This window comes from Cebus imitator, unplaced genomic scaffold (genome assembly GCF_001604975.1).
Source record: "Cebus imitator isolate Cc_AM_T3 unplaced genomic scaffold, Cebus_imitator-1.0 Scaffold284, whole genome shotgun sequence".
In the NCBI taxonomy this organism is placed as follows: domain Eukaryota; kingdom Metazoa; phylum Chordata; class Mammalia; order Primates; family Cebidae; genus Cebus; species Cebus imitator.
Genome location: NW_016107599.1, coordinates 2,339,362 through 2,364,122, shown reverse-complemented (window position 1 = coordinate 2,364,122; position 24,761 = coordinate 2,339,362). Strand labels below are relative to the sequence as shown.

The following is a 24,761-nucleotide window of genomic DNA, read 5'->3' as shown; positions in this document are numbered from 1 at the left end:
CCTGTGAATAGCAACCACACTCTAGTCTGGGTGACCTAGTGAGACTTCACCCCATCTCTTAAACACATACACACTCCCCCCCCCCACTGGAATCATAAACAGAGATATGAAAGTGAGTGAGGACAGTAGTACATTAGGAATGTTAGGCCGGGCACGGTGGCTCAAGCCTGTAATCCCAGCACTGTGGGAGGCCGAGGCGGGTGGATCATGAGGTCAAGAGATCGAGACCATCCTGGTCAACATGGTGAAACCCCGTCTCTACTAAAAATACAAAAAATTAGCTGGGCATGGTGGCGCATGCCTGTAATCCCAGCTACTCAGGAGGCTGGAGCAGGAGAATTGCCTGAACCCGGGAGGCGGAGGTTGCGGTGAGCCAAGATCGCGCCATTGCACTCCAGCCTGGGTAACAAGAGCGAAACTCCGTCTCAAAAAAAAAAAAGAAATGTTGACAGATAAAGGAAACACTAAATGAATGAAGCAATGAAGCAAACTTTAAAAGAGGGAAACTTCCACCCAAATCTTAGCAGCAGCAGGACACCATTATCAGATAAGTGCTGAAATCCAAGCTATCGTGAGAAAGTTGCTTAGCAACAGCATACATAAATTGTGTTGCAGACAAGGGAAAACTACAGTGTTTTGGCAACAGAACAAGGAAGGAAATGATGTAATCTATTTATTTAAAATGTGTGCCCTCTGACTGCCCAATAAATATATAGTTCAAAGATAAGTTGTGATAACTCATGTAGCTGCAATGGAAGAGAAAGTAAGGAGTTGTTAGAAAACAACTTCTGTTAAATTTTTATACTGTAGATATAAAATTTCAAGTATTTGGAGAATTCTGTAAAAGGAACATAAGTCTATGGCTGTGTGCTGTGATTACAGAGATTATACAGATTCACATTAATTGGTTATAATGCTTCAAAACAATGTACAAGTTGAGCATTCCTAACCTGGAACTTCAAAGTTCAAAATCCTCCAAAATGTGCAACTTTTTGAGGACCAACATATGCAGCAAGTGGAAACTTCCACACCTGACCTCATGTGTAACAGGTTGCAGTCAAATATTTGTTTTGTGCACAGTTATTTAAAATATTGTATAAAATTACCTTTAGGTTATATGTGTAAGGTGTATATGAAACATAAACAAATTTCACATTTAGACTTGTTCCTATCCCCAACATTCCTCACTGTGTATGTGTAGACATTCCAAAATCCAAAAAAATCTGAAATTGGAAACACTCTAGTTCCAAGCATTGCATATAAGAGATATTTAACCTATACTGTTTTAAGTGTCAGTATTTCCTAGTATAAATTCTATGCACTAGAAAAAAATTTTTTCAGCACTTTCTTAATACATGATTGTGTATCTGGAAAAGATTTTCTTTTATAAAAAGACCAAGGTAACTTAATATCTAAAGATTGTGTAGTTCCTTTTTTCCCTGTATTTTGTGCTTTCCAAAGGTTTTTTACTAACCGTACTTGCATTTTTTAAATGGCACCCAGACTCTTGGCCAAAATTTTATTTTATGAGGGTAAATATGTAAAACTAGTATTAAGGCATTTAGCAAGTAGCAAGATAAATTGAGATTACTTCAAGTCTGTAAGTAATAGTATATATTAATGTATTTCTTGATATTTTTTACATGCCATAAATTTAAGAAGGACTAGTCATACTATAGTATTTCACATTATGTTGTAAAGAGCAAAATCCACTTCCAGGTATATGGTTTTTCTCTCATAACTTTGGGGCAACCCTTTACTGTCTAGCATTTAAGTTTACATTTTTATTTAACCCACGCATACTACATTAAATTGTATTGCATTGTTTTAAATTGTCAAGAGTATCTTTCTCAGAACAGTTCAGCATTTCCTCAGTTGTGTACCTTAATTTCTGATTTTTAAAGCATTACAGCAGCCTATTTTAATAGTAGAATCCAATTTTTAAAGAAATCACCTTTCTAAAATTTTGTCTTCCTCATCCAAGGTAGCTCCCTACTTGATGAGTCTGAGTGGCGGGTCTTGGGGAAATTGCAGGGCTTACAGCTTTGCTCTTGTCTGTCGCAGGCTGGCCAACAGTGAAAAGCAAGGCATGCGGACACACGCCGTCTCTGTGTCAGGTAAGGGGCTCTAGGTAGCAGACATCACAGGGTAAGATGATCATGGATGTCTATTTTTAGTATAATTGCTTCATTCTTGGAATAGCTTATGAAAATAAGCATTCTGGTTATCCAAATTTGCATAATTTTTCATCATTAAGTAGTTTCAAGTATGGCTCATAGATTTTATTTTTTTAGATGGGACATACATAAAATACCAGATCACTAAGCACATTATATAGAATTCCAAATTATTTTTTGGTTTTAATATCATGTTAATCATATTCAGAATGAAAACTTTTACTTCTGAAATTGCTGTTATAATTTATCTTTGGAATTCAGTAAACTTTGCATGTGTATTTTTTGAAGTTCAGGAAATGTTAGACATTTTTAAACCATTTTTGTCTTTCACAGTTAATATGGTGTTTGAATATTGCTTTTTTAAAAATATAGTTTAGATACTGGCATAAGCATTATCTTAACTATTTGCTGGTGTGATTAAGTGTGTTGTACTTTCCTTGGTATGTTTCAAAATAGATATACCTTTTTCCCCATTTAAAAATGTGGGAAGTAGAGGAAAGGGGAAGGACAAGAAAGCATCTTTTATGGGTCCATTTGATATCTTAAAATATGTGTAATATCTATATATGCACATATATACATATGTAACCATATACACACATATATAATTTGTTCTTATATGTGTGCTTACATGTTACATTTCTAAAATTATAGTTTTCTTTTAACTTTAGTATCTTGCTTAGAAAAGACCCAATTCCTGTTTATTTTGAATCAGTTTTTTGTTTGTTTGTTTGTTTTTTTTAAGACAGAGTCTTGCTCTGTCGCCCAAACTGGAGTGCAGTGGCGTGATCTCAGCTCACTGCAATCTCTGCTTCGCCAGTTCAAGCAGTTCCCATCCCAGCCCTCCAAGTAGCTGGGATTACAGGCGCCTGCCACCACGCGCTGCTAACTTTTGTATATTTAGTAGAGACAGGGTTTTGCCATATTGGCCAGGCTTGTCTCGAACTCCTGACCTCAGATGATCCACCTGCCTCAGCCTCCCAAATTGCCAGGATTATAGGCGTGAGCCACTGCACCCGGCCTATTTTTTTTTTTTTTTTTTTTTTTAGTTGTGCACAAATGTCCCATCAGCCCTTCCTCAAGAATATTTTTGCTTGTATTTGTATATTGTCAAAGATACGCAATAAAGATGAATGATGTGTGATACTGTCAAAGTACTACTGTTTGAAAAATCATTGCTCACTTTACTAATTAAGTACAGAGAAGGTGGGTGTGCTAGAGCTGGTCTTACGGACAGCTTCAGGGTTGCCAGCATGTTTTCAGGTAAACAGCTAATCATCCTTATAAGCCTAATCCATGACTTTATGGAGTAGCCCTAGTCTATGGTGGGTATAGAGAGTTGGCAAACTTGCCAGGCCCTTATGGAGTTTGTAATCTAGTTGGATAAAGACCACCACCACATGCCACAGTCATAAGAGTCTGGAGGAGGGAGCAACTGCTGGGCACCAGGATGTTCTGTAGAGTAGGTGAGATTTGAGCAGGGCTTTGAATAACTCCCAGGCCCTCTGGTCCATTTTCTTTCCAAACTGTAAAGCAGCTTTTGGGATGAGCCCCGGGAACAAGTCACTTTCATTTTGGTGCTTGCCACACACAGAGGTCTCCACAGTTACCCCAGGCTTGAGAGAGAAAGGAAATGCCCCATTATGTTAATAAGAACTATTCCTAGCATCTGTCTTTGGGTAACAAAGTAATGAAATGTAATAAAATAGGCCTCAGCAATACCTTCAAAACTTTTTCCTCCTATTTTACTATCTCTTTTAATCAATATTCCCCATTCAAGGTTTAAACCTCATATGTGTCTCTTATCAGCTGATTATCACAAAACCTCTGGATTTTCCTTCTTCCAAACAGCCCCCACTTTATGATCTCAGTGTTTTCATCCTATTTCCGAAGCCCGTTAAGAATAAAGTTAGCTGGCGTTTATGAGCACTTTTGTAGATACTGTGTTCCAGGCTCAGGTTAATGTTCTGTGTTCTTGTACATGTATCATTTCATTTAGTCACACGACAAACTATAAGATAGTTTTTCTTATTGTTCAGCTGAGGAGACTAAGGCCTAGAGAGGTTAATTTGCCCAGGGTTACACAGCTGGTAAAGTCTGCAGTCATTGTTCAAACTCTATTGTCTGGCTTCAACACCGCCTTAGTTTCTTCCTACGTATTCCTTAACTAGGAGTTCATACTTCAGTCCCTTCTCCGTGGTCTTTGATTGCTACCATGTTGATTTAAATAGACAATTCTCTGGTCAGAAACTTTTAGTAATAATTTAGTATGCATCAGATGAAGTTTGGGTTCCTCAGCTTAGCCTGCAAGACCTTTCATTGTCTGCCCGAAGCCCACCTTTGCAGTCCTCCCTTACCACCTCATCTACATTGTTTTTTAGCCAAAAATAGTTTGTAACTGTGCCTCTCCCAACCTTCTTATCTCGGTTGTTCCGCTTGAGCTATTCTATCCGGACTTGCTCTTTTCATCATTACATATCAAAATATTTTCACTTTTCAGAGTTAATAATACTTTGATATATGACTATCACTTAGGTAATTTACAGATCCAAGCAAAGAATAATGAGTGGATATTTAATGATATGGCATTAAATGTTTATAGTCTTGTTTGTCCTTAGTCATTCCACCTACTACTTGTTCACTTAGGTGGAATCAGACTAACAAGTATGGTATATTTCTTTTGTCTGCTAGCCCTCCCTCCCTCCATCCCTTCCTCCCTTCCTTCTTTTCTTCCATCATCCTGGCATTCAATGGTATGGTATGTTTCTACTACAAAGACTATAAAACCTAAAAACTGACCAGCCTAGCCAGCCAGGAGCCAGTGTATTGCACTTAGCCCCAAAGCTGATATTTGGCATTTCAAGGGACATCTTTGTTACGCCTATACCTAGAAAAAGTAATATTACTAAATTCCAAGGTTATTTCTCACCTGCCAGCCTGGAAACACTGTACCATGTGGGGTATAGTGCTGACATACCAAAGTAGAGGCCCTGTCGCTCCTGGATCCCTGTGAAATTCTGCATGTGCTTCTCCACAGTGAGCCAGTTAGGTGTCTAGGATAGAGGGATGAGGCGACAGTCAGCTATATGTCAGCTGTTTTCCTGTCATATGATACTTCATTTAACCCCTAACAAGCCCTACAGGATTGATGAGACCTCAGTTTTACATTTCTATTTTACATTAATCCAGCCAGCAGATACTTCTTGAGTGCCTGCAGCATACCAGGCACTATTCTAGATACTGGGGTTTAATAGAAAATAAAGCCATGTTCCTTCCTTTATAGAGTTTATATTCTTGTGAGAGAGTCAAATCATAGATAGTGAATTAAAGCAGGTAAATTGGGAGTAATAGGGAAGCTATTTAAAATTGTGATCTGTATGACAATAAACTTGCACATGTATTAACTTGCATCAGATTGTGAAGCCCTTCGTAAATGTGAAGTATTATCTTATTTAGTCCCACAGTGGCCTTCCAAAGTATGTATAAATAAATAAATAAATAAATAAATAAATAAATAAATCTCTCCATTTCACAGATATGAAGAATTCAGAAAGGCAAACAAACTTGTTCAGTATCACACAGCTTGAAAATAATGGCACTAGGATTGGAACTCTTTTGCCTGTCATTAGCAATTTGAGAGCGTTTGCACCCCTATACTGATAAAATACTGATACACTCCCAAGTCCTGATGAACATGGAGAGTCTTCATGGGATTTGTCTGGCTCTCCCATTTTTATTCATAACCAAAGGGTTCTTACCTGACCCAAGTCTGGGTCCACATGTCACTACCTCATGGAAGCCTTCCCTGACTACTTTAAGAAGATCTCTTCTTCCTCAGAGCTCTACAGAGCACTGTACTTTGTCTGTTATGCATACTCCTAAAATGGATGTCATTGTGTTTTAGAGACCATCTTGTCCACAAAGCCATAAACCCATTGCATGGAAAGACATGTTCTGTTTTGTTGTCTGGGATACACGTTTTATAATTGTTTTTAAATAATGAATTCCTGAATAAGGTATGGAGGTGTGCTGGGACTTAGAGGAATGCATTCTGGGTAGCAGGAACAGACAGCAGAAAGACAGGAATAGTTGGAGCAATTAGTGTCACTGGGAGTCTCAAGGGATTACCTCTAAGCTCATCACTCTGAATGATTCTAGAGTCTTTCCTCGGAATCACTGTAGTTGGTTTTAGATTTTTTCCTAGGAATCACTATAAATGGTTCTACATTCTTTCCTAGGAGATGCTGGGCAAGGAAAGAGAGGATAACCAACAGGAAAAGTGAGGGTCTAGGTAACTTTAGGACAGTTTTGCAGCTCCTCGTGGATCTCTCTTGTTGGCAAATAAAGCAATATCCTTACATTCCAGAGAGAAGATACCAGGTGATTTTTCATATTTTGTTGCAAAATAAAGATAGTTATTGGATCACCTTCAGTAAAATTGCAATGACACATGATGTTGAATACATGAACAGTTTATCTTTGAAATTTACACAGTATTTCTCTATAAAAATAAGTGTGAGATTAACAGAGATTTACAAAAATATCTAACAGAACAACATGTTTCCCTCGTGTGTTGTTCTGAGAACCTAAAGAAGTCTTTTTAAGCCTAATTATTAAGTTATAAGGAAACTTGTGCTTATTGCAGAGCTCAGGCACAACTTGGAACATATCTGAAAGTCAAGTGCTGCAGTCTATCATAAGGGACCTATAAGTATGCTGAAAGAGGAGGTATGGTCTGTGTGGGGCAGTGCTTAAACAATGGTTGCATAGGTTAAAATTACCCTAGAAATCAGACATTTCCAAATCAGTGAGTAAAGCTGTATTTTAAATGTTTTGAAGGTATAAACTTGGGGTCTTTGTTTAGTTGATTATTGTATTTGGGTTTTTTGTTTTGTTTTTTGTTTTTCTTTTCTAGAATAACCAAGCTTTTGATCAAGCAGTAAAACCTTAATTATGATGATGAGAAATACAAGATAACACATGATAGTAGTACCACTGCATTATGCACATGACTTTTGTTACATGTGTGGATTACACATACGGGACTGGTCTGGAGTTTGAGACCAGACTGACCAACATGGAGAAACCTCTTCTCTACTAAAAATACAGAAAAAAATTAGCCATCTCTACTAAAAATACAAAAAAAAAATTAGCCAGGCATGGTGGCACATGCCTGTAATCCCAGCTACTCGGAAGGCTGAGGCACGAGAACCACTTGAACCTGGGAGACAAAGGTTGCAGTGAGTTGAGATTGTGCCATTGCACTCCAGCCTGGGCAACAAGAGTGAAACTCTCTCTCAAAAAAAAAAAAAAAAATTATTTTTCTAACAGATTATTGTGGTTACAATGTGTATCGTGCAGCATAATTTTCTTTCTTTAAGATTGCTTTTAGGTTTTTGAGGTTAGTGACTGGAAATTATTCTGAACTATTAAGAAAACATTTAGTAAAATAAATGTTATTTGTGTTTTGTATTAAGCTGCTTCATTACAAATTCTAAAACAGCTCATTTGTATATGCAAAGGTAGCTTGTAAACTGTAAAGTTACATAAAACATAAAGTGGCATAGTATATAATAATTACTACATTCTATCTCTTTCTGTGTGGTCTCTGTTAAACTGTTTGTTACTTATTCATGACTATTCCGCTTATATAATACGAGTAGTTATTTACGTGTGAATGAGGCTCAGAGATCGATTGCCTGGTCCATCCGCAGGGATCATTTTGTTTAAACCTCGTGACAGTCTTTGTAATATTTTCACCTTACACATGAGGAAATTAAGACACTCAGAGCTGAAGTGGTTTAGTCAAGTTCATATAACTAGTAAGTAATAGCCTGATGGAAATATTGATATTGACTTCAAGATTTGTTCTCTTCACATTAGACCATATTGATTCATTTCTTTCATTTCTTTCTTTTCTTTTTTTTTTTTGGAGACAGGGCCTTCCTCTGTCACCTAGACTGGAGTGCAGTGGCTCAATCTCAGCTAACTGCAGCCTCAATCTCCGGGCTCAAGCGATCTTCCTGCCGTAGCTCCCCAAGTAGCTGGGACTACAGGTGTGTGCCACCATGCCCAGCAAATTTTTGTATTATTTATAGAGACGAGGTTCCCCTATGTTGTCCAGGCTGGTCTCAAACTCCTAGGCTCAACCGATCTGCCTGCTTCTGCCTCTGAAAGTGCTGGGATTACAGGTGTGAGCCACTGCACACAGCCTATGTTGACTGATTTCTAAAGCTTGATGACATAAATGTGTGGAAGGGAATAATACTTGGGAAGAGTTTGAGTGTGATTACATGACAGTATTTTTCCCCATTTATTAGGAATAGGATAGTACTGACTTGGTTCCAACTCTTTCAGAAAAAATCAGAAGTCTGCTCTGTATTCAAGTTCCCAAGAGGTTCTTCTATATAGTTTTATACTCTAGTTTCAATTGTGATAATGCTGTGGGTTCCCAAGGTAACCTGTGTCTATTGCTGAAAGCTTGAGTTAAATCATAGCTTTTAGGAATTAAAAGGAAAAAAACAAAACAAAACAAAAAAAAAACCTTGCCCTAATTTTAGAGTATTGTCACCTGCTATATAAGCAGTTCATTTTTTCCCTACCAAATCCAAGGAACACTGAAAAAATAAAAAATAAAACTAAATTTAGGCCAGGTGCAGTGGCTCACACCTGTAGTCCCAGCACTTTGGGAGGCCAAGGCAGGCAGTTTGCCTGAGCACAAGAATTTGAGACCAGCCTGGGCAACATGGTGAAACCCCATCTCTACAAAAAATTAAGCCAGGCACGGTGGCATGTTCCCATAGTCTCAGCTACTTGGAAGGCTGAAATTGGATCCCTTGAACCCGGGAGATGGAGGTTGCAGTGAGCCGAGATCATGCCACTGCACCCCAGCCTAGGCAACAGAGCAAAATTCTATCTCAAAAAAAAAAAAAAAAAAAAAAAAAAAAAAAAAAAAAAAAAAAAAAAAAAAACTGACTAAATTTAAAAACATAATTTATTTTTGTAAATTACATGCTTTGTGATATAATTCAATCAAATTAATGCCACTAATAATTTTTTTGTGCACAAAATATTAGGTATTGGATGTTACTGACATGTTCCTAGTATCTGGCTCACTGGAAATTCTTCTAGTTTCAACAGTCATGAACAGTGTTTTGTAGTCAGCGTGGTATTAGGAGAGACTCCAAACCATTGAGAAGTGTACGGTTGTCACAGACTTCATACAGATAGACTGGCTGACCGTGTTGTTCATGAATAAGGAAAGGAATAATCAAAACAGCCCAGCTATGCTGCCTTCTCTCCTATAGCCCTCTCTCTCCCACCATTACATCATTTGAACTCCCTTTGCCACTATTGAGATTTGCGCATTCTTCTTAATCATGTCTTTTCTTCTGTGGGTACTAAAGCAGTTGAGAATACCTGGAAGTCATATAGGTTTTGAAATATCAACATCATATGTTGTAAAGTGTATCCTGAAAAAGGACCCAGAAATACTCCTTCACCCTTGAGTTGAACTTCCTGTCTCAGCTGCAGGCAGTACAGACAGAAACTCACATACCTCCCTGCAGGCAGTACAGACAGAAACTCACATACCTCCCTGGCAAGCCTGAGGCACTTTCAAGTTTTTTAAAAGGCCAAATGAAAAGCTGAGCTATAATTAGTACAACAAAAATTTAAAGTGGGTTTTTGTTTTTATAAACTCTTTCCAGCCCACACAAATGCAGCTCAGTCTTATAAATTTTGTTTCCAGAAGAGAGTATTACAGTCTTCTTCCAAGCAGCCTCCATGCTACAAAGAGGAAAATATACATGACAGTATTGTAAACAAAAATGTATTTTTGTCTTTATAAAATATATGCTTCACAGTTGACAGTGTTAGGTATACTTGGCTCATGAACCATCTTAATCCTCTGGCTAAACTTATTAACAATAATAAACTCCTCAAACTTTTTAAAAAATGTATTATTAAAACACAAGAAGCCCATGTATTATCATCTTACTAAATAGAAAATAAATATTGGTAACATCAAACAGTCCAATTATTTTTTTCTTTGGGGAAAATAATTTTAAAGGGAATGCTTGAAAGTTTAAAATATAAATTCCAGAATTTGACCTCAAGTCTTCCTCCACCTAGTTTGTGGCTTGTAGCTATACAATAATTGGGGATTAAAATCAAACTGCATAAGTCAAGGCAATATATTTTTTTATGCCTTTACAAAGAGGAGACTATAGAAATGAACAACTATTAAATGCCTACTAAGCTTTTGAATTTTGAGTCTTTAAAACTTTTTGTGGAAAAGTGAAAGCATATACAGAAGAGAAAGAATTATATCATGATTTTTCATATCATTATCACCCCAGACTCAGCAACTAAAAACTTTGGCCAATTTTATGTCACCTCTCTGTCCATCAACTTATACACAAATGTAATCCCTATTGGTTATTCTAAAGCAAATCTAAGGCATATTTCATTTATATTCCTAAAAGATGAGACTCTTTTTCTTTTTTTTTTTAATAAAACATTATCAGCTCTCCAGTCAGTGTTCAAAGGTTCCTGATGATCTCATTTTCATATGTGGTTTCGTCTAAACAAGAGTCAGACAAGAAGTACTTTGAATTTGCTTGCAACATCTCCTGTATTTATCAGCTAGACCCTGTTTGTTTGTTACAAATTGCAGTTGATTTGTTAAAGAAATTGTGTCCCATGTCTTATTCTCATATTCTGGATTAGGCTGATTACATGTCTGTGATGCTATTTTGTTTATTTCTTTCTGGCCCCTTAATTTCTCATAAGCTGTTCCTTAGAGAAATTTGATTCAGCTTGGGTTTGATTCCCCCCCCCCCACACACACACACACAAGAATACTGCATAGGTGATATACATCTGATTGTTGTTTGTAATGTTAAAACTAATCAATTGGTTTAGGTCCCATCAATCTCTGATCTATATATGGGCAAGTTCCCATGAGCATTTCACCTAATAGCTTTAGCAGCTATTGACATTAATGCTTAGATTCCATCAAAGGCCACCAAATGGCACCCTGTGAATCCTGTCATTTTTTTCTCCGTTTGTTTAGTTGGAATGCTTCTAAAGACAGCTTTCCCTCACCAGCTGTTTCGTTACTCTCGGGAACAGGCCTCGCCTGGAAAGACAGGAAAACTGCCTTTTTCTTTTCCTTTATTTACCAGTTTTAAAAATAATAAACTTCACCTCACTAGTCAGAAGTAATCATTCTTTGAGATTTTCTTTGTAAAATATCAGTATGAATTTGTGTGTTTTTCACATTGTTGCAATAGGATATTGCCCCATGACCGCCCCGGGTTGGATGATTTCTGGGAAACCTGTTTCCTGGAATACAGCCCTCAGGTATTGTTCACCTTCATCAGCACCACACCCTAATGCCCAAGGAAAAGAACAGAATTGAGAGTTATGGTCAAAGGAAAATACCATGTTACTTAAGTAACTAGAAATGAAAAGGAAAATACTGATCCACTTGGACTTACCTCATTATACTCTATGCATATTCATACCTGTTCCTGCAGAAGCCCAGATTCCTTTGTCACTCCTATACCCTCTGCACACCCCCTGTTGTGTCTTCATTGCTTGGTTTTCCCCAAGTTCTAAAGCACTACATCTTTGTCTTCTGGTACTTCTCTATATATTCTTCTTTGTCACCTTCCTCTAACTAAAACTGTGGAGGGCACTGATGCCCCTTGATGCTTCTGTAACCCTACTGATGATGTCTGAGAACCACGGTAGCACTAGGGCTGGAGATGAGATAAGTATCCCTTGCTTCTTATTACCCCTTCCAGACTATTCTTCAAAAACACCAGCTTTGAATCTCACATATCAGAACAAGACTATCCTATGTTCCTCAAAGTTTTGAGCACTCAGTTCACTGTTATTTCTCCAGCATCCCCCCTCGTAGTTTGGGAGGATGTCAGTATTCATGGTAGGTAGGCAATTCTTCTAGCACTTCTTTTTTTATTTTTTTCTTTGAGATGGAGTCTCACACTGTTGTCAAGGCTGGAGTGCAGTGGCGCGATCTCAGCTCACTGTAACCTCTGCCTCCCAGGTTCAAGCAATTCTCCTACCTCAGCCTCCCAAGTAGCTGGGAAGGTGCGTGCCACAACACTCAGCTAATTTTTTTGCATTTTTAATAGAAATGAGATTTCACCATGTTGGCCAGGATGGCCTCAAACTCCCGCAACCTCAGGTGATCCCCCCACCCCAGCCTTGGCCTCTATAAGTGCTGGAATTACACACATAAGCCACCGCACCCAGCCGCAACACCTCTTCTCTCCATTCTTCCAGTGGTGCAGTCTGCTGTTTCTCATTCCTGCGGGGCCTACACTTTGTCTACAACTTTAACTTTCCTATAATTTCAATTTTAAGAAAACCCTCTCTGACCACCACCTCCAGTTTTTCTAGCGTGTTCCTTGATCCCATGCCCATTCTGCTGTCTACATCACAATTTTGTATCTTCTCTGGTTTCTTAACTAGCGTAAAACCGCAGATCAATAATTGTATTCCTCTCTGGCATACATCCCCATCATCTCTGTCCTACTCTGTTTGTTTTTAACTCACTTGGCAGAAACACTGCCAAGCTAAAGCCAGCTCATTCTGTCCCATTTCTGCTGTAACACAGCTGAACCTTAAGGGGAATAGCACAACCACAGTGCTTTGGTCTCACTTTCAATTCCATGTCACACCACTTCAAACCATTCTTTAAACCTCCAGCACTTGCCAGCCATAAGTGCTACCTGCCTTGGGCTCACAATAGGTGACTTGTCCACCCAATTAAGTCCATATATATATTTTTACTTTTTTTTTTTTTTGAGACAGCGTCTCACTCTGTCACCCAGGCTGGAGTACAGTGTGCAATCTCAGCTCACTGCTATCTCCACTTCCCAGGTTCAAGCAATTCTTGTGCCTCAGCCTCCTGAGTGACTAGAACTACAGACATCTGGCTAACTTTTGTAATTTTGGTAGAGATGGGGTTTCACCATGTTAGCCAGGCTGGTCTCAAACTCCTGACCTCAAGTGGTCTGCCTTCCTCAGCCTCCCAAAGTGCTGGGATTTACAGGCATGAGCCACCAGGCCCAGCCCAATTAAGCCTAACTTCTTACCAGTCTACCCCCTTATCACTTGTTAACTGGTCAGGAATTTTCCCTGTTTTACTATTCTTAGTTTATTTCCCTCCTTGTGTGCAGCAAGCCAAACATTGTGGCAACAGGTTTTGCCAAAGGGAAAAGATCTTACAAGGCTGCCATGTGAAGAGATGAGAGAACAGATGTCAAATCTTCCTCCCCAAAGATGAAGTTTTAGGTATATATTTATTGGATAGAGGAGTAAGGCAGTTGAAGGCATGGGAAAAGGTGAGTGGATGTACGGAAAAGTGAGTTAATCAGTGATGTACACACACATAGTCAGGCTTCATGGCTCTTCATACAATGCATGTTCAGAAAACGGTAGCATTTCCATGATCTGAGGGAGGAGTTTTCAGCTCTCTGATGTCATATGGTCATCTCTTCTGCATTGACATAAGCCCATTTGAAGGATTGGTGGCCTCAAGCTGCGTGAGCTGGACAAGAGCTGCTCCTTACTTGCTGAAAAACAACTTAAAGCATCCATTACTATAGTGACCTACAGTCAGAGATTTTATCCTTACGGAAGCGGGTGGGATTTTAGTTATGGATTGTCTGATTATTTGACTTGCTAGTGGTAGTTTTTAGATCAACTAGAAGTAAGCAACTAAAAACAACTAATATTATTTGGCTATTTGTCCCTGCCCAAATCTCATGTTGAAATGTAATCCCCAGTTTTGGAGGTGAGGCCTGTTGGAAGGTGTTTGAATCCAGAGGCAGATCCTTTATGAATGGCTTGGGCCGTTCCTTTGGTGATGAGTGAGCTCTGGCTCTGAGTTCACATTAGAGCTGGTCCTTTAAAGTATGTGGCTGTTCCCCACCTCACCTCTTGCTCCTTCTGCTGCCATGTGATGTGTCTGCTCCCTCTTCATCTTCTGTCATGATGATAAGCTTCCTGAGGCCTCTGCAGAAGCCAGGATGTCAGCACCATGCTTTCCATTAAAGCCGGCAGAGCCAATTAAAACCTCATTTCTTTATAAATTACTCAATCTCTGGTATTTCTTTATAGCAATACAATAATGGCCTAATACAGCAAACCAGGCAGGTCAAGTTTGGCAGGCTAAACAGGTTAGCTCTGGTTTCATTAGCACATCACCCACTGTTGTTTCCCCACCTTAGTAGCCCCCTTCTGACCTCACTGGTCCCCTTACAACAGAAGAACTCTTTATGTGAGTTATTGTGGTTCAGTGTGTTATAAGTCCACAAAAGAAATAGTACTGGAAGATAAATCCTCTCATCAAGGCAGTTTACTTCTATAGAAGGGTGCGTCTCACGGATGGAACAATGGTGACTGCACATTTGGACAAGGGAGGAAAAGGGGTACTTATTTCTGATGGGGGACTCCCCTACTGCTGTGTCATTCCCCTGTTGGCTAGGGCTAGACCATACAACCTAGACTAATCCCAATTGGCTGTTTTAAAGAGAGCAGGGGTCTGAGCTGGAGTGGCAGGGTAGGTGGTTTGGTGGGAAGGACAGTTACAGGCAGGTCAGGCAGGTAGCCAGGGGTGACCTAGGTCAAAAAAGGTGACCAGAGCGGATGACTGAAGCAGGTGACCAGGATGAGTCAGGACAAAGCCGGGGGCAGAGCGGGTGTGGGGTGGGAGGGAACCAGATGTAAACTACTGATTAGAACTGGTAGGGAAGGTTGTTTACTGGAACTATAAGAAAGTTAAACTTTAAGTAAGATGAAGGACAAATAACTGAATATAATGACATACAGATTCTTTGAAGAGGAATTTCGAACTCATTGTATCCAATAAGTGTTGCCCCTTATTGAAATTGCCCTGCTTTTGCTTCCAGAATGTATTCTTCCTACCTCACTCCTTATTATTCAACTCATCACGCTTGAGGATCCCAGGACTCAGTTCTTCTGACACTTTCTGCCAGCCACACTCATCCCCTTGGGGATCTCATTTTGTTTTATAACTTAATTATGCTGGTTACTCTCAGTTTGTTATCTCAGTTTTTCAGACTTCTTTCCTGAACTCCAGACCCCTATGGCCACTACATTTTCACTATGTAGAATCTGATGTCTCATAAGCATTTTAGAGTTAACATATTCAAAATAAACTGATGTTCACGCCAAGCCTGCTTCTCTCCCCTTCTCCACTCATTAAGTGGCACTACTTTCTTTCTAGCTGATAAGATCATCCTTGGGGTTATTCTTGCTCCTGGAAATAAAGTCTGTACTTATATTAATTTTGCCTAAGTTTTGTCCTTTAAGGTTTACACTGGGAATATATTTAGAAGACCGAGTCATAGATTGAAGTTGCCAGGTATATGTGCACTGATTAGCAGCAGTTACAAGTGGATTTTTAAAGAAAAAGAACAGGCAGTTCTTAAATGGTTTACTAAGAATTTGCATTAAAACGGTATAGCTATTGGCCAGGCACAGTGGCTCATGCCTGTAATTCCAGCACTTTGGGAGGCCAAGGCAGGTGGATCAACTGAGGTCAGAAGTTCCAGACCAGCTTGGCCAACATGGTGAAACCCAGACTCTATTAAAAATACAAATATTAGCTAGGTATGATGGCGGATGCCTGTAATCCCAGCTAGTTGGAAGGCTTAGGTACGTGAATTGCTTGAATCTGGGAGATGGAGGTTATGGTGAGCCAAGATCACACTACTGTACTCCAGCCTGAATAACACAGAAAGACTCTCTCAACAATAATAATAATAAACTATTGATTGTCCATGGTTCTTTATATCACAGATTCCAGGAACATGAAGATAATATCTTATTGGTTTAGGTGCATGGGGGGAAGATGCCCTTAAAAATGGTAATTTCCTTTATAGGTGTAAATTTCTTTGACAGAGGGTTTCAAAATAGGCAGCTAAGTGTCAGAAAGTTGTATTTTGGAGACTGATTTATTTCGATAGGTGTTCTTTTCAACTTAGCTTGTTTTCTAATTAGATTATTGACTTCAAGTTGGAGCTCTGTAGTGAATTGGGCAGATAAAGCACGTGCAGTTTTCAGGGCCTAATATTTAAATATTTGAAAAGCAGGCATAACTGGAAGGCCCAGCATGTATTATAAATCTAAAAATCAAGGGCCTGCTGTGGTGGCTCACACCTGTAATCCTAGCACTTTGGGAGGCCGAGGCAGGCAGATTCCTTGAGCCCAGGAGTTTGAGACCAGCATGGGCAATGTAGCAAAACCCTGTCTTAAAAAAAAAAAAAAATCAAGGACTCGACATCTTTTTTGAGACAGGGTCTCTCAATCTATTGCCCAGACTGGAGTGCAGTGCCACGATCCCGGCTTACTGCAGCCTCCATTTCCCAGGCTCAAACAGTCCTCCCACCTCAGTCTCCCAAGTAGCTGTGACTATAAGCACACACCAGCAAGCCCAAGTTTTATATTTTTTTGTAAAAACAGTGTTTTGCCATGTTTCCCAGGGCAGTCTCCAACTCCAGAGCTCAGGTGATCCATCCACCTCTGCCTCCCAAAGTGCTGGGATTACAGGCATGAGCCACCATGCCTGGCTCCCACTTATTGTTATACTTTAAGTTCTTGGGTACATGTGCAGAACATGCAAGTTTGTTACATAGGTATACATGTGCCATGGTAGTTCGCTGCACCTATCAACCTGTCATCTACTTAGGTATTCTCCTAATGCTAACCTCCCACCACTCGACAGGCCCTGATGCGTGATGTTTCCCTCCCTGTGTCCATGTATTCTTATTGTTCAACTCCCACCTAAGAGTGAGAACATGCGGTATTTGGTTTTCTGTTCCTATGTTAGTTTGCTGAGAATGATGGTTTCCAGCTTCATCCATGTCCCTGCTAAGGACATGAACTCATCGTTTTTTGCAGATGCATAGTATTCCATGGTGTATATGTGCTACATTTTCTTTATCCAGTCTGTCATTGATGGGCATTTGGGCTGGTTCCAAGTTTTTACTATTGTAAACAGTGCCGCAGTAAACATACATGTACATGTGTCTTTATAGTATAATTATTTATAATCTTTTGGGTCCGTACCCAGTAATGGGATTCCTGGGTCAAATGGTATTTCTAGTTCTAGATCCTTCAGGAATCGCTACAGTGAACTAATTTACATTCCCACCAACAGTGTAAAAGCGTTCCTATTTCTCCATATCCTCTCCAGCATCTGTTGTTTCCTGACTTTTTAATGATCACTATTCTAACTGGCTTGAAATGGTATCTGTTGTGGTTTTGATTTGCATTTCTCTGTTAGTGATGATGAGGTTTTTTTCATGTTTGTTGGCTGCGTAAATGTCTTCTTTTGAGAAGTGTCTGTTCATGTCCTTTGCCCACTTTTTGATGGGGTGTTTCTTTTCTTGCAATTTAAGTTCTTTATAGATTCTGGATATTAGCCCTTTGTCAGATGGATAGATTACAAAAATTTTCTTTCATTCTGTTGGTTGCCTGTTCACTTTAATGATAGTTTCTTTTGCTGTGCAGAAGCTCTTTAGTTTAATTAGATCCTGTTTGTCAATTTTGGCTTTTGTTGCCATTGTTTTGGTGTTTTAGTCATGAAGTCCTTGCCCACACCTGTATCCTGAATGGCGTTGCCTAGGTTTTCTTCTAGGGTTTTTATGGTTTTAGGTCTTAGATTTTAAGTGTTTAATTGATCTTGAGTTAATTTTTGTATAAGGTGTATGGAAGGGATTCAGTTTCAGTTTTCTGCACATGGTTAGCCAGTTTTCCCAACACCGTTTATTAAATAGGGAATTCTTTCCCCATTGCTTTTGTCAGGATTGTCAAAGATCAGATGATTGTAGATGTGTGGTATTATTTCTGAGGCCTCTTTTCTGTTCCATTGGTCTATATATCTGTTTTGGTACCAGTACCATGCTGTTTTTGTTACTGTAGCCTTGTAGTATAATTTGAAGTCAGGTAATGTGATGCCTTAGCTTTGTTCCTTTTGCTTAGGATTGTCTTGGCTATGCAGGCTCTCTTTTGGATCCATATAAAATTTAAAGTAGTTTTTTTCCTGCTCTGTGAAGAAAGTCAGTGGTAGCTTGATGGGAAGGGCATTGAATCTATAAATTACTTTGGGCAGTGTGGCCATTTTCACGATACTGATTCTTCCTCTCCATGAGCATGGAATGTTTTTCCATTTGTTCATGTCATCTCTTACTTCTTGAGCAGTGGATTGTAGTTCTCCTTGAAGAGGTCCTTCATGTCTCTTGTAAGTTGTATTCCTAGGTATTTTATTCTCTTTGTAGCAATTATGAATGGGAGTTCAGTCCTGATTTGAATCTCTGTTTGTCTGTTATTATTGTATAGAATGCTTGTGATTTTTGCACATTGATTTTGTATCCTGAGACTTTGCTGAAGTTGCTGTCAACTTAAGGAGATTATGGGCTGAGATGATGGGGTTTTCTAAATATACAATCATACCATCTGTAAACAGAGACAGTTTGACTTCCTTCTTTTCCCAGTTGAAAACCCTTTATTTCTTTCTCTTGCTTGATTGCCCTGGCCAGATATTCTAATACTATGTTGAATAGGAGTAGTGAGAGAGGGCATCCTATTCCAATACTGTGGTGAATAGAAGTGGTGAGAGAGGGCATTCTTGTCTTGTGCTGGTTTTCAAAGGGAATGCTTCCAGTTTTTGCCCATTCGGTATGATATTGGCTGTGGGTTTGTCATAAATAGCTCTTAACTATTTTGAAATACATTCCATCCATACCTAGTATTGAGCTTTTAGCATGAAAGACAGTTGAATTTTTACCATGGACTGTTTGAATTTCCCTCTACATACTGCTTTAAATGTGTCCCAGAGATTTTGGTACGTTGTGTCTTTGTTCTCACTGATTTCAAAGAACATCTTTGTTTCTGCCTTAATTTCGTTATTTACTCAGTAGTTGTTCAGGAGCAGATTGATCTGTGGTTTTTGAGTTGCTAAATCTTGAGTTCTAATTTGATTGCTCTGTGGTCTGAGAGACTGTTGGTTATGATTTCCTTTCTTTTGCTTTTGCTGAGGAGTGTTTTACTTCCAATTATGTGGTCAGTTTTAGAATAAATATGATGTCGGCCAGGCGCAGTAGCTCATGTCTATAATCCCAGCATGTTGGGAGGCTGTGGTGGGCAGATCACGAGGTCAGGAGATCAAGACCATCCTGACCAACATGGTGAAACCCTGTCTCTACTGAAAATACAAAAATTAGCCAGGCACAGTGGCATGCACCGGTGGTTCCAGATATTCGGGAGGCTGAGGCAGGAGAATTGCTTGAACCTGGGAAGCAGAAGTTGGAGTGAGCCGAGATTGTACCACTGCACTCCAGCCCTGGGCGAGAGAGCGGGACTCTGTCTCACAAAAGAAAAAACAGTAAGTGCAATGTGGTACTGAGAAGAATGTATATTCTGTTGATTTGGGGTGGAGAGTTCTGTAGATGTTTATTAGGTCCGCTTGGCCCAGAGCTGAGTTCAAGTCTTGGATATCCTTGTTAATTTTTGTCTCATTGATCTATTTGACAGTGGGGTGTTAAAGTCTCCCACTATTGTCTGGGAGCCTAAGTCTCTTTGTAGGTTTCTAAGAACTTGCTTTATGAATCTGGGTGCTCCTGTATTCGGTGCATATATATTTAGGATAGTTAGCTCTTCTTGTTGCATTGATCCCTTTACCATTATATAATGCCTTTTGCTCCTTTGATCTTTGTTGGGTTAAAGTCTGTTTTATCAGAGACTAGGATTGCAATCCCTGGTTTTTTTTGTTTTTTGTTTGTTTGTTTGTTTGTTTGTTTTGCTTTCCCTCTGTTTAAATATTCCTCCATCCCTTTATTTTGAGCCTGTGTGTGTGTTTGCATGTGAGATGGGTCTCCTGAATACAGTATACTGATGGTTCTTGACTCTTTATCCAATTTGTCAGTCTGTGTGTCTTAATTGGGACCTTTAGCCCGTTTACATTTAAGGTTAATATTATTACATGTGATTGTGATTCTGCCACTATGATGCTAGCTGGTTATTTTGCCCATTAGTTGATGCAGTTTCTTCATAGCAACGATGGTCTTTACAATTTGGTACGTTTTGGCAGCGGCTGGTACCTGTTGTTCCTTTACATGTTTAGTGCTTCCTTCAGGAGCTCTTATAAGGCAGGCCTGGTGGTGACAAAATCTCTCAGCATTTGCTTGTCTGTAAAGGATTTTATTTCTCTTTCACTTATGAAGTTTAGCTTGGCTGGATATGAAATTCTGGGTTGAAAATTTTTTTCTTTAAGAATATTGAATATTGGTTCCCACGGTCTTCTGGCTTATTGGGTTTCTGCTGAGAGATCTGCTGTGAGTCTGATGGGCTTCCCTTTATGGGTAACCTGACCTTTCTCTTTGGCTGCCCTTAACATTTTTTCCTTCTTTTCATCTGTGGTGAATCAACAATTATGTGTCTTCGGGTTGCCCTTCTCAAGGAGTATCTTTGTGGTGTTCTCTGTATTTCCTGAATTTGAATGTTGGCCTGCCTTGCTAGGTTGGGGAAGTTCCTGGATACTATCCTGAAGAGTGTTTTCCAACTTGGTTCCATTCTCCCCATCACTTTCATGTACACGAATCAAATGTAGATTTGGTCTTCTCACATAGTACCATAGTTCTTTGAGGCTTTGTTCATTTCTTTTTACTCTTTTTTCTCTAATCTTATCTTCTCGCTTTATTTCATTGAGTTGATATTCAGTCTCTGTTATTCATTCTTCTGCTTGATCAGTTCAGTTATTGATACTTGTGTATACTTCATGAAGTTCTCGTGCTGTGTTTTTCAGCTCCATCAGGTCATTTATATTCTTCTCTAAACTGGTTATTCTAGTTAGCAATTCATGTAACCTTTTATCAAAGTTCTTAGCTTCCCTGCATTGGGTTAGAACATGCTCCTTTAGCTTAGAGGAGTTTGTTATTACCCAGCTTCTCAGGCCTACTTCTGTCAATTCATCAAACTCATTCTCCATCCAGTTTTGTTCCCTGGCTCGCCCTCCTTGGGCTGCACCCGCTGTCTAACCAGTCCCAGTGAGAAGAACAGGGTACCTCAGTTTGAAATGCAGAAATCACTCACCTTCTGACTCAGTCTGGCTGGGAGCTGCAGACCAGAGTTGTTCCTATTTGGCCATCTTGCCAGCAATCCCCGGACTCCCACTTTTACATTGATTCCTGGTTCCCCCAAAAGAGGGAAAAATAACATGGTGTTACCTGAAAGAGGTTCTGATCCAGACCCCAAAAGAGGGTTCTTAGATCTGGCTCAAGAAAGAATTTGAGGCAAATCAATTCAAGGAATCTTGGGGCTGCTCAAAGTCTCCTATGTGGTATCAGAGATGGCAAAAGGAATGAGCAGAAATGGAAAGAGATGGAAGAACAAGACTTGGAGGAGCCAGTTTGGAAATATGTTAAGCTTTCTAAAAGGCCAGTGGAGTTTTACATTTTTTGTTTGTTTGTTTGTTTTTTGTTTTTTTTTGTTGTTGTTGTTGTTGTTGTTTTTGTTGTCTTGCAAAAAGTCATGCCAATAAGATAGGAAACAAACAGGGATAAAACATTTTTAAAAGGCAGTTTTAGTTTGTGGGGAAAAAACCCCAGAGAGAGTATCCAAAAGAGCAAACATATAATTTTTTTTTAACTCCCGAAAGAATTATAGCCTGAGTATCCGCTTTTGGGTAAGCTGACTTCTGACCACCAAGCTTTTAAGATATGTTTCAAATCTCTTATCAGACTTCAGCCAGGAAAAATAGAAAGCTCCTAGATATTTGCAAGGGGACATCCAGTAAAACCAGCTGGTGTTTCTGAAGGAGATTGTCCCTTAAAAACGTGCCCAGGTTTTGATTTCTCATAATTCAAGAACTTTTCAAAAGTGACCAAGGCCAGAAATGTCTTTAGGGTTAATGTGTGCTGTTTATGAGTATAAATCACCCTCATGCATCTTTCGATTTGGAATTAACAGGAATGGCCAGAAATGAAAAGACAAATCTGAATTATGACAAGTAGAAAGCAGCAGCTATTTTTAAAGTGTGCTGTGTAATCTTAGGCAAAAGAAATGAAACCACTGGTGCTAGACCAGTGCATAACCCAGACCTCTTGCCCTTAGGGAGAGGTGGAGAAGGCAAAGCTCCTTACTCAGTTCCTATCCAGAGATACAGGAAACCAAAGCCCTTGATCTAAAAGCAAAGAGAGGATTTGAAAAACAGCCCAAATAAAATATAGACCTTAAATAAGAAGAAAGAGAGGTCTGGATTCAGGATAACTCACGGTAACACCTGATGGATGGGACTGTGGGTTCCTGCTCATACCAAGCGCTGCTTTCAGAGAGAGAAATGCCTGGTGTTCAGGAGGAAGTCACCACATCCTGCGGACTTAAGCCAGATATGTCGCCCTAAAGAAAAAAAACATAAGCCAAAATAATATAAGTACAGAGGTTTTTTTGGTTGGGGGGGACCAGGTTTGAGGACTGCAAATCAGAACATAGGTTGAGCTACCTTGAATATATGCTCTGATTAGTAGCAGTTACAAGTGGGTCTTTAAAGGAAAAGAGAGAGTTCCTACATTGTATCACATATTCTAAAAATGTAAAGATAATGGGTAAGGCCACTAGTTAAAAACAAAATGCCTTTCAACAATTGCTCTGGGCCTGGGTGCAGGATATGGGTGAGGTGGGCATGACTGAAGCCCCACACTCCTGTCCCTTTGGGATCCCTTTGGGACTAAAAAATTTCGCAGACCTATACCTCAGGCTGCTCTGAGTGATTTTCGTTTCTCACTAGTCCAACTTTCTATGTGAATGCGCTGGTTCAGATTTACCTCAGTCTCTCAACTAAATTATTGCAAACCTACCTATTCCCTTTTAGAAAGCTCCCAGGAAGCCTTTGAAAAATGACAGACAATGTCTCTCTTCTTGCTTCCATTTGCTCTTGATGTCATTCAGAATAAAAGCCAGTGCCCTTACCATGAGCTCAGAGGTCTTAGACATTCTGGCCCACGGAGTGCTTCTCAGCGCCACCTCCCTCTTCCCACTCCCAACTCTTCATCTACCTCACCTGGGATAATTTTGGTAGTAAGAGTTGTACTTTTTTTTTTTAAAGTCACTTTGTAAGTTAATATAAAGAATATTCAGTCCAGTTAGAAAATGAACGTAGAAAAATAAGAATAGCTAGCACTTGTGGAGGGACCACTCTGTTCCAGGTGCCCAGGGAATCCCATAGAATCCTCTCCTCACCTTTTTACTGGAGGTAGCTTCTGTTATACCCCATTTTACAAATAAGAAAACTAAGGAACGGAAATTGAGCAATGTTTCCAAGGTCAGAATGACTAATTGAGCCAGTATTTGAATCCAAACTGTCTGGCTCCAGAGCTGGTGTTCCATGTATTTTTTATTTTTCTGTAACTTTACGCCTGGAGAATGGTTGTAAGAATAGTAATGTGATGTCTCACATGACCTTTCCTCCAGTTCTGTATGTTTATACTTTGGCTCACTTTATCACTCTGTAGGTTTTTTGTTGTTATTTTTGTTGTTGTTGTTAGTTTTTCCCTTGGACCGTGTGAAAACAAGTTATAGACATGGTGCCCCTTATAAACATTTCAGTGTGTTTCTGAAGACCAAAGATACTGTCTTATATGATCAGAGTATAATTATCAAAATCAGGAAATTTAATACCGAAGAAATGCTCTTATCCACAGTCCAAATTCTTATTTCATCCCAATAATGGCCCGTATCAATATTGCTTCCTAATCTTTCCCTTCCCCAGTCAAAAATCCCATCCCACATCACACAGTGCATCCAGTTGTCAGGCCCATCTTTTTTACGGAGACACTGCTTCTGTCACCAGGCTGGAGTTTAGAGGCTCTGCTTCTGTGGTCCAGGCTTTACCTCCCAGCTCCAGTAGTCCTCCTACCTCAGCCTCCTGAGTATCTGGGGCCACAGGTGCACGACACCACACCTGGCTAATTTTTGAATGTTTTAAAAAAGACAGAGTCTTGCTATGTTACACAGGCTGCAGGCCCATCTTCTTAACTGAGAGACCAATTTATGCTTTTACTCTAGGGCCATGGTATACGAAGTCCAGAAATTTAGTGTGTAAAGTGTCTTTTCAAGTCAAGCAGTAAGATGAAATTGTCAGTAAATGTTACTAGGATCAAAGCATACCATTTGAAAAATATTACTGAAGAGTGCATTTCTGTTCTCATTTCTGTTCCTAATATGTCGACAATGTCAATAAGTTTGTTACCATGTTGATGGGCAAACAGTCCTGACCCTAGTTCTTTCTGGGCCCATACTTCTGATCTTTCTTGATGATACTCTGTGAGTATGCAGTTAAATGTTGATGTTACCTGTGTCTGTCGTATGTTGACTGCTACATCTTAAAGGGCTACATCCCTGTGTCCCTTGCTTTGACTTCACTTTCACACTTGTCCACTATTGCCATTACCGTACTGTAATTGCTGCTTGTTTTCTCATTTTTTCTGTATGCTTTTGGAGAGCTGAGATGTGTCTTACTGATCCAGC

The 24,761-nt window shown here is 39.5% G+C and overlaps 1 protein-coding gene across 42 annotated transcripts in view; it reads left to right on the top strand.

Annotated features, from left to right (window-relative positions):
• The window catches only part of PTK2 (protein tyrosine kinase 2), a 349,037-nt gene that overhangs the window by 213,106 nt on the left and 111,170 nt on the right, over window positions 1-24,761 (top strand). For all 42 annotated transcript variants that reach the window (XM_037728951.1, XM_037728934.1, XM_037728962.1 and 39 more), the window contains one exon: window positions 2,065-2,117. In XM_037728951.1, the coding sequence (XP_037584879.1) occupies window positions 2,065-2,117 (53 nt within the window). The remainder of the gene's footprint in view (window positions 1-2,064; window positions 2,118-24,761) is intronic.